The sequence below is a fragment of the Arachis stenosperma genome, chromosome 5 (assembly GCF_014773155.1).
Source record: "Arachis stenosperma cultivar V10309 chromosome 5, arast.V10309.gnm1.PFL2, whole genome shotgun sequence".
Lineage (NCBI taxonomy): Eukaryota > Viridiplantae > Streptophyta > Magnoliopsida > Fabales > Fabaceae > Arachis > Arachis stenosperma.
In genome coordinates this window covers 137,067,139-137,078,076 of record NC_080381.1, presented here as the reverse complement: position 1 = coordinate 137,078,076, position 10,938 = coordinate 137,067,139, and the positions used below count along the sequence as shown (strand labels likewise).

The 10,938-nt window shown below is 36.6% G+C and overlaps 1 protein-coding gene and 1 pseudogene across 2 annotated transcripts; both read left to right on the top strand.

Moving 5' to 3' along the window:
* The first annotated feature begins 4,045 nt into the window (after window positions 1-4,045).
* LOC130980079 (1-aminocyclopropane-1-carboxylate oxidase homolog 1-like) lies at window positions 4,046-6,896 on the top strand. Of its 2 annotated transcripts, none has more exons than XM_057903703.1 (3): window positions 4,046-4,601; window positions 5,028-5,349; window positions 6,490-6,896. In XM_057903703.1, the coding sequence occupies exons 1-3, from the start codon at window positions 4,072-4,074 to the stop codon at window positions 6,724-6,726; spliced, it is 1,089 nt and encodes a 362-aa protein (XP_057759686.1). In that variant the 5' UTR covers window positions 4,046-4,071; the 3' UTR covers window positions 6,727-6,896. The 2 variants fall into 2 exon arrangements, with proteins under 2 accessions (XP_057759686.1, XP_057759685.1); XM_057903702.1 differs by lacking the exon at window positions 6,490-6,896 and adding an exon at window positions 5,424-5,788.
* A 741-nt stretch (window positions 6,897-7,637) lies between these two features.
* LOC130980080 (1-aminocyclopropane-1-carboxylate oxidase homolog 1-like) lies at window positions 7,638-10,646 on the top strand (annotated as a pseudogene).
* The last annotated feature ends 292 nt before the right edge of the window (window positions 10,647-10,938 follow it).

Here is a 10,938-nt window from a genome sequence, read left to right as displayed (position 1 = left end):
CCAAGTAATAAACCTTACGCGAGTAAGGGTCGATCCCACGGAGATTGTTGGTATGAAGCAAGCTATGGTCATCTTGTAAATCTCAGTCAGGTGAATTCAAATGGTTATGGAGGATTAATGATTAAAAGATAAATAAAACATAAAATAAAGATAGAGATACTTATGTAATTCATTGGTGAGAATTTCAGATAAGCGTATGGAGATGCTTTGTCCCTTCCATCTCTCTGCTTTCCTACAGTCTTCATCCAATCATTCTTACTCATTTCCATGGCAAGCTGTATGTTGGGCATCACTGTTGTCAATGGCTACAGTCCCGTCCTCTCAGTGAAAATGTTCAACGCGCTCTGTCACAGCACGGCTATTCATCTGTCGGTTCTCGATCTTGTCGGAATAGAATCCAGTGATTCTTTTGCGTCTGTCACTAACGCCGCACAATCGCGAGTTTGAAGCTCGTCACAGTCATTCAATCCCTGAATCCTACTCAGAATACCACAGATAAGGTTTAGACCTTCCGGATTCTCAAGAATGGCCGCCAATAGATTCTAGCTTATACCACGAAGATTCTGATTAAGGAATCTAAGAGATATACATCCAAGCCTTGTTTGCATGTAGAATGGAAGTGGTTGTCAGGCACGCGTTCATAAGTGAGAATGATGATGAGCGTCACATAATCATCACATTCATCAAGTTCTTGGGTGCGAATGAATATCTTAGAACAAGAATAAGATGAATTGAATGGAAAATAGTAGTAATTGCATTAATACTCGAGGTACAGCAGAGCTCCACACCTTAATCTGTGGTGTGTAAAAACTCCACCGTTGAAAATACATAAGTGATAATGGTGATCATTGGCTTCGGCCCCAGAGAGGGAACCAGAAGAACCAATATCTAGGCATGGCCGAGAGGCCAGTCCCCATGATTTAAGAACTAGACATCCAAAGATGAAAATACAATAGCAAAAGGTCCTATTTATAGAGAACTAGTAGCTTAGGGTTTACAAAAATGAGTAAATGACGTAAAAATTCACTTCCGGACCCACTTGGTGTGTGCTTGGGCTGAGCATTGAAGCTTTCATGTGTAGAGACTTTTCTTGGAGTTAAACGCCAGCTTTTGTGCCAGTTTGGGCGTTTAACTCCCATTTTTGTGCCAGTTCTGGCGTTTAACACCGGGAAGTCTTGAGCTGATTTGGAACTCCGGTTTGGACCATCGAATCTCAAGCAAAGTATGGACTATTATATATTGCTGGAAAGCCCTGAATGTCTACTTTCCAACGCAATTGAGAGCGCACCAATTGGGCTTCTGTAGCTCCAGAAAATCCACTTCGAGTGCAGGGAGGTCAGAATCCAACAACATCTGCAGTCCTTTTCAGTCTCTGAATCAGATTTTTGCTCAGGTCCCTCAATTTCAACCAGAAAATACCTGAAATCACAGAAAAACACACAAACTCATAGTAAAGTCTAGAAAAGTGAATTTTAAATAAAAACTAATAAAAATATAATAAAAACTAACTAAAACATACTAAAAACATACTAAAAACAATGCCAAAAAGCGTATAAATTATCCGCTCATCACGCTTCTTCCTTATTTCATACTTTGGAATCCACCATCACCTTCGATTGAAGAAACTGAGCTTAAATCATGGCGATTGATCTTTCTTGAATCAAAAGTAACTGCAGAGGTAAGTACTCATCTTAGTTTCATCTTGAAAATTGTTGCAGGCAGATATTTGAAATTTAATCAAAAGTAACTGCAGTGGTAACAACTCCTTTTTGGTTCTTTTTTCTAATAATTGCCTTATTTGTTGTCTGAGTGTAGATCGAATATAGTAAGGTAGACATTCTCTGCTCAGAAAGTGGGAAGCAGCGAATAATTTTGATGGACCAAAAATCTCAAGAAGCAAGTATATTGCCACCATTACTAAGAAACTCAAGAAAGAATGAAGCTATCCATAAATTAGGATATTGAATCCTGATGAGTCCACTAGTAGTTACTTGTCATCTAATGTATTCATATTGTATTATTGCATGAAAATAATTGCTTCTTATTATAAAGAAAGCGCTTTGTGCTCACTGGTGTGTTTTTCTATTTGTACCATCAATAAAAATTTGTATTTATTAAATTTATATTTATTTTGTATGAAAACAAGTTTATTTTGCAATGAAAAAATCTAAAAAAAATTCTATTTTACCTTACTGATGGATTTACAGACAGATTTTCTATCTGTAATCAAAGTGTGGGTTGATTTTCCAAGGTTCCAATTACAGACAAAAAATCTGTCGAAAAATTTGTCTGTAATTACAGATGAAAAATCCGTCGAAAAGTTCGGCATCTCAGGGAAATGGATGGAGAATTTACATAGGAAAAATCCGTCGGTAACTAGTAAAAATTCGTCGGTAACAAAAAATTCGTCTATAATAAAGACTAAATATGTCTGTATTAATCCATTTTCTAGTTGTGTTAGGGATGTCAACTGGATAGGACGGAGCGAGAGATGCCTTTCTACTCTCCATTATCGTCCTCAGATTTGCTTCATATCCCCATTTTCATTGTCTGCTATGGGAGAATATTGTTCTCCATCTTCATTTTTTATAGGGTCCTATTTCCTGCTGGGACTTGATTCTTCATTTCTCTAATAATTCTGACTAATTATTAATTTTCATAGGAATAAAATTGAAAGTATCCATCCTATACAAAATCAATAAAATTTTATACAAAAAGTCTAAACGATAAGATGATGACTTCTTTCCAAATGACACAGTGAGGGACGCCACGGCAAACTAGAACACTTAGCAGTGGATGAGGTGGGAGACGCGGTAGTAGAGAGGAGAATGAACACGACTATAGAGTTGTAGAAAGGAACGCAATGAATATAGAGAACGACGTGGAGAAGGTGATAAAACGGTGAGGGGGTGACAATGTGGTGAGATGGGAGAATGGCGAGGCTGCAGAGAAGTTGGATAGAGTATGGACGATGTTAGGGATCTATAAATTAAAGAAGGGCTATGCAAATGAGGATTAGAAAATTTTGGTCTCTCTTTCTCTCTCTAACATATATGAGATATAAACTATTAAAGACAATTAAGTAAATTTATAAATTTCAAAAATTAGCGGGATAAAATGAAATTTCTGTTAGTTCGAGCGCCTGCTTCAGAGAAATTTTGTCCCATCTCTATTTCCACAAAAAAAAAATATAATTAAATCTCTATTCGAAGTATTTCTCTACAAAAATTTTCGTGTCTCATAAAGTTTTACAATTTTTTCATGTCATATACAGTAGTCTCGTACACAAGCATGCAGGGCATCCCATATTAACGTAAAGTTAATTAAGTTAGTTGGGAGAATTTAGTTTGTTGTTAAATTAATTAAAATTTACTAATTTGGAGCTATTTGCTGTGATAATATAGCTTAGTGAAGTATATATATAATTCATTTAGGATCTTACTAGAAAGATAATGGACTATTTGTACAATGTGTACAATGGGTTATTAAGTTACAAAATGAACATCCTCCATACTATTTGTACAAAACGAACTTTTGACCTTTCGAATCTAGCGCTTTTATACCATGTCATGATACTACTCATCTCAAAAATTTCCGCTGATAAAAAAATATAACATTAATGATTATATCTCTAATACTCCATAAACTTCTATTATACACATTGTACAAGTATTTCATTAGCTCCTCATATTATTCCATTCATTAAACACTGAATTTCATAACAAATTTTATTTTTTTCTCAATCAAAAATCACTCCTATGTTATAAAACTGCCATATGAATGTTCGCATTAGACTTTTATGGAGAAAAAATAGTTGCAACAATACTCAAGAAAAGAATATAAAATCTACAAATTCTGCGAATGATGTGGCAATAGATTTGAAATTGAACCCTGTTTGAACTAACATATAATTCAATTCAATTTACCAACACCTTACATCACGTGAGAGGTGAGGCTAATTACAACCTTAGTCAGCATTAGCACGTGCGATATGCCAATATAAAAAAAAGACCAGAGAGAGATAAAGGTCAATCTTGCAACACTCATCATTGTCACAGTGTCACAACCACAATGATTGTCGCCGGGGCCGAAAATCCCGCAATCAACGACCGCTTGAGACGATTGAAGGCTTTTGACGAATCTAAAGCCGGAGTCAAAGGCCTCGTTGACTCCGGCATCACCAAACTCCCACAAATCTTCATTCGCTCCCCGGAAGAGGTTACCGCCGGCGACCCATCTCCGGGAGAACCGACACCGACCCAGTTCAGGATCCCAGTCATCGACCTCAAGGATATCTCCGGAGGCCGCGCCGGAGTAGTGGCGGACGTAAGACATGCGGCGGAGACGGTGGGGTTTTTCCAGGTGGTGAATCACGGGATCCCCGTGAAGCTTCTGGAAGAGACGCTGACAGCGGCACGTGAGTTTCACGAGCTGGCACAGGAGGTGAAAGGAGAGTACTACACAAGGGAGATGATGAAGAAAGTGAAGTATGTTAGCAACTTTGATTTGTATCAATCAAAGTATGCTAATTGGAGAGACACACTGTTCTGTGTTATGGGCCCTGAACCCCTTGATCCTCAAGAACTGCCTCCCCCATGCAGGTAGGTAATTACTGATTAATCTTGTATCCTATGGATTTAATTAGTAATTAATTCACTCAAAAGTTGGTAAACTAACTTTTTTTTTTATTTCCATGGTGTGGTATGAGGTTAAGTACTAATTTGTTGTGAATTTGGAGTTTATTTAAAGATTTTTATTGGCATAGTTTGTTGTATGTATAAAATGAGATTTAATTCAAATTCTCAACACTTGTTTAAGTGGATAAGTAACCTGATTACTCTATCAATTCAGATTGGTTATAAACTAACTTTTAGTTAGTTAACCTTAAGAAATTTAATATTTAAATTTATAATTTAAAATTTATAAATAAAATGATTTAAAAACGTTAGCTGATGTTGGTTAAAAAAATTAGTTAGGTAACATCAATCTTTAATTCAGAGTACATAACTACCTAGTTTAATTTGCAGGGAAGTGACAATGGAATATTCAAGGCAAGTGAAGGGTTTGGGGAAGGTGTTATTTGAATTGCTATCAGAAGCACTTGGACTTAAGCCTGAGCATCTTGCAAGCTTGGATTGTGCAAAAGGGCACTCAATTTTATACAATTATTACCCACCATGTCCTGAGCCAGAACTCACCATGGGAACTACCAGACACTCTGATCCCGATTTCCTAACTCTTCTGCTTCAAGATCACATTGGTGGCCTCCAAGTTTTGACCCCAAATGGTTGGATTGATGTGCCTCCTCTTCATGGAGCTATAGTAGTCAACATTGGAGATTTGCTACAAGTAAGTCCAATTCTTTTAAATTGAGTTGAAAATGCATGATTAGACTAGTGCTATAATATGAATACATACTACAGCTAATGTCCAACGACAAATTCAAGAGTGTGGAGCACCGTGTACTTGCAAATCATGTAGGGCCAAGAGTATCAGTGGCATGCTTTTTCACTCTTCATCTTCACCAAACAAGAAGAATGTATGGCCCCATCAATGAACTCTTGTCTGAGGATAACCCTCCAGTGTATAGGGATACATCACTCAAAGACTTCATTGCTTACTATGATAGTAAGGGCCTGCTCGACCATGGCAATTCAGCTCTTTCCCATTTTAAGTTAATGGGTTAATTATGGCATGGAATTCCACTTAGATCAATACTTCATACTCATAAATAGCTCCTAACTTGGGACATAAATAAAATTATGCATGTTAAATTTTGACATACAAAGGAGAATTTGGGTCATATTTTGTAGTTGAAAGATGAGTTGTCGTGACTAAAATTATGAAATTTTACTACCACTAGAATAATGACTATTCACTATTTTGAGTAATTTTTTTTTTTGATGTTTGAGAAAATGATGAATTTAACAATGATATCAATAATAAAAAACGCTCATTTTAAGAAGGATATGAAAGTAACCGAAGAAAAGTATGTACTATTCACTCTGGCATAACTAGATAGAAATTAAATCATATCTTCATTGAACTCAATTTAATTTTGGCAAAATTAATTTTAAAATAAAAATATTTTTTGGTCTTCAAACACCTAAATTTGGTTAATTTTATGACATTGAAATTTGTTAGAGAATCATTATAATCAATTTAGATCAATTAGCATAGTTTATATTTATATAGTATATCTATATATTAATTATAAGATTCTATGTCTTTATTACTTTGATTCATTTAGTACCTATAAATACTCCTTGTATATTGTACCTTTTATCACACTCAATAATACACTTTTTAGATCACTCTCTCAGTCTCTTGTTTTTAACATGGTATCAAGAGTCTAAGGTTTTTTTTTTCAATGAGTTTTTGCTCATAGCTTTTTCTCATCCGACCGTGCCTGTTTCCTTTCGTTTTTCGATCTGTTTTTGACGCTTTGGTTCGTCACCTCCGGCATCATCGTGTTCCTCTCTTTGTCAGCTTTTCAACGCCGCCAAGATTGCCGCCATCAGCCACCAGACGCGCCGCCAGAATCTTGTTGCCCGCCTCCATTATTTCTCCTTCAGAAGGTTCAGCAGCCGTTGGATCTCGGCTCCAATCGAACGATTCTCGCGCTCCACGTGTCGCGACGCGATCCCTCCTCGCCCTCTAGCCTTTCAGCAGCAGTTGATCTCGGTGCAAATCCAACGCTCCTGGTGCTGCCACTTGTTGCAATGAAGCTATCCTTGGCCGACCCACGAACGCTTGATCCGACCCGCGCTTCCACCTCGCTGCCAGCGTGTCTCTCTCCCTCCTCTCAGGTGCCGTCACATGTCATTGTTCGCTGACGTGGCGCTGACGTGCCTGCTGACGTGGCGGACAAGTGAGACCCTCCCTAAGGTTTTTTGGTGAGCTCTTTCCGATTCTGCGCTCCATTTTCTCGTTTCCTACCCCGAATTTGCAGTTTTCTTCTTTTCTTTGCTATTTCTTTTATTATTATGAAAAAATTAGATGTTTTTAAGCCTATCATTGTTATTCTTAATGGCTCCAACTGTGCACATTGGGTTGAAGCTATGCTATGATTTCTTAAAGGACGTAAATTATGGCGATATATGACTGGTAATATTGCCGGTCCTGTTAAGTCAACTGTGACAGATAACTCCAAAGATGGTGCCTCCTAGGGGTGTTCATGACCCGGTCCGGCCCGAAGACCCGGTCCGGCCCCGAACCTTTTAGGGGCTAATTTGGTGTGATTTCATCGGGTTTAGGGTCGGGTAAGGGTCTAAAAAATAGACCCGGTCATTATTTCGGGTCGGGTTCGGGCCATAGCTCGGGTCACCCGAACTTGGCCCAGTTGCCCGTTTATCATACACAATTAATATTTTGTGTTATTAGTGATGGATGATAACTATTCTTATGTGAAATTTAAGTATTGTAAACCTTAATATTTTGTGTTATTAGTCATTATAAGACTATAAGTTAATGTTTTATGTTTAAAATGCATAAAATTTTAGACTAATGCATAATATTGTGTTGTTTGTATTGATTTAAATATTTGGTGTTATTAGATAATATTAGTATTGATTGTAGTTATGTTTTAATTTTAGACAATGGTTGGTTCTTGTTATATTTTTCTAAGTGAATTTTACTATGTGAATTGTGAAATCATGGTTAAAGATTAGTTGATTTTTACATGCTAAAGATCCGGTTTTTATCCAGTTTTTACCCGGTTTTCACCTGGCCCAAAGGTGCTTGAATTTCATTGAGTTTAGAGTCGGATTAGGGTCTAAAAATTAGGCTCGGTCTATAATTCACTAAACCTGGTGTGATCCGGCCCATATACACTCCTAGTGCCTCCAAATTCAAGAAGGATGCTGAGAAAGAGAAGGACTATGTAGAGAAATTGGAATTTATGACATTGAAATTATTTTAGAAGTCCAAAATATCATCTCTTCTCAAAAGCTATTTTGTCAGAAAATAAAATCTTTTTAAGATTAGAAGCATTTTGCACTCTCCAACAATGTCTGTCGCCGGCACCGGCGGAGTTTCAACATCTTACAATCGTCTCCAGCAACTGAAGTCCTTCGATGAATCCAAAGCTGGCGTCAAGGGCCTCGTTGACTCTGGCATCACCAAACTCCCACAAATCTTCATCCGCCCTCCGGAAGAACTCGCCGCCGACAACCAGACTCCGTCCCAGTTTACGATTCCGGTCATCGACCTCAAGGGTGTCTCCGGAGACCGTTCCAAAGTGGTTGCCGCAGTTCGAGAGGCGGCGGAGACGGTAGGGCTGTTCCAAGTGGTGAATCATGGGGTGCCATTGAAGGTGCTGGAAGAAACGCTGACTGCGGCGCGTGAGTTCCACGAGTTGCCACAGGAGGTGAAGGGAGAGTATTACACGAGGGATAAGATGAAGAAGGTGAAGTATGGTAGCAACTTTGATTTGTATCGAACGAGATATGCTAATTGGAGAGACACACTGTTCTGTGTTATGGGTCCTGATCCTCTTCATCCTCAGGAATTGCATTTGGTTTGTAGGTTCGTAATATAACTTTTATATTCAGAATAACATTTTGCAATTAATTTATCAAGATTATGTATTTACTTATGGAAACTATTTTTATTCTCGATACTCGAGTTGCATATACTTGATTAGAAGATTATAATATCTAGCGACACTTTGGTCGGAGGGGATCTTATATGCAGCTACTCACAATGGATTAGTTTTTGGTCTGCCGAGCCGAGAGATATTGTGAGGAACCAAGGGAGGATATAAGTAGAAAGTTGTGGGATGTGAACTAATATGATTTAGGAAAATGTGGTTTGATTTAGAGGGAACCAAAATTTTGGGTACTTATGCTGTATAGTTTAGCTATGAAATAAAACTGATTTGCAGGGATGCAATAATGGAGTACTCAAGGCAGATAAAGGTATTGGGGAGCCTTTTATTTGGATTGTTATCAGAAGCACTTGGACTGAATCCTGAATATCTTGAAAGCATAGATTGTGCAAAAGGGCATTCAATTCTGTGTCACTATTATCCACCATGTCCTCAGCCTGAACTCACTCTTGGCACTACCAAACACTCAGATCCTGGCTTTCTCACAATTCTGCTCCAAGATCACATTGGTGGCCTACAAGTTTTGTGGCAAAATCAGTGGATCAATGTTCCCCCTGTTCATGCTGCTTTGGTAGTTAACATTGGAGATATGCTGCAAGTGAGTCCACTATTTTTCTAATCTATTAAAATCTTTCAGTTTTTATAGAGACATGATATTTCATTTCAACCCTATATTTGATCATTTTAAATCTCAATTTTTTGTTCTCTATATGACGTGTGAATCTTCCGTGGAATCAGCCATCGATACAATTATTAAGTTCAGGCACCTACATTACACTTTTTTGACAGGATGTTTAAGCACTGGACTACCGTTTATGACATGTGAATCCTTTCCAATAGATGCATAATTTATAATGTAATTAGAGCAGAATTATATATCGTGTAATAATCTTAATTTATGTTACCATTTGCAGCTGATATCTGATGACAAATTGAAAAGCGTGGAGCACCGTGTTGTGGCAAATCATAGAGGGCCAAGGGTATCAGTTGCATGCTTCTTCACTGTTGATAACTACCCATCACAAAGAATATATGGCCCCATCAAGGAGTTACTTTCACAAGATAACCCCCTCTCTATAGGGATACATCATTACAAGATTTTAATGCTTATTACTATAACAAGGGACTTGGTGGCAATTCTGCTCTTTATCATTTTTTGTTGCAAAGGTAAAAAAAAGATATCACTAAATATGGTTTTAAAGAACATAATATAGGGCTCAAACACTTGCTATATCAACACATCATATTCACATTTCTAAAGCTACTTAGAGATGAATGTATGTTGTCCAGAGTAGTATATTTGTTAGAAATAGCAATGTTCATCACTCATGATCATTCTATCTCCAGTCTCCATCAACAAGAATCTATGCCCCCATAAGGGAGCTATTGTCTCAAGATAATCCTTCTCTCTTGATGGGGAAACGTTATTGCAGGATTACAGAGCATACTTTTATGACAAAGCACTTGATGGAAATTCAGCTCCTTACCATTTTAAGTTACACAGATAGATATTAAGCATCATGCACCTGCATCTGAATGATATTAAGCACTGGTCTTGTTTTCATTATATTATACTTATACTATATTTTTTTTAAAAAAAAATGTCTCCTGAATAAACATATATATTATATATTATTACCATAATGCTATTGAATGATATTAATAGATCATAAGTTTGAGTGTGGCTTTCTAAAGCTGCTCTGAAGAATTTTTGGCAATTGCTATCAAACAAAATCAAGAACTTGTAAACTTACCCACTGAAGTTCCAACTTAATTCTTGTTTTGCTTTCTTCTTAGTTTCATTCTTTTTATTGTGGCAACATCTAGCAACGTCACCATGCCATCAACAGTTGCAGCAGCAAGGGAAAAAGGGCATTCAGATTGAATTTCTGATCTATTTCTTAAAATCGATCTAATCAAAACTGCACAATATGTTATAATATTATTATTTTATTATTATATTTATAATTTTATTTATTAATATGTTCAATTTGTTATACATTTTTATATTATTCATGTATTATTATTATTTAGTAAATATTTTATGTTCAAAATGAGATTTATTTATTTATTTATTTATTTATTTTAACTAACTTATAATTTTATTTAAAATTTTATATTGAGACTTATTTTTTCCCCTAAAATAGACAATATTTATTTCATCATATAAAATGAGTACATTATTGTCGTTTGGTCCATACTTGGACAACAATTAATAAGAGAGGAATTTTTCAAAATTCCCTTACATCAAAACATAATAACCTAACCGGGAAAAGGAAAAGTCAATATAAGTTACATTGTTGAACTAAAGAAAGCTAGTGAAAGAAATG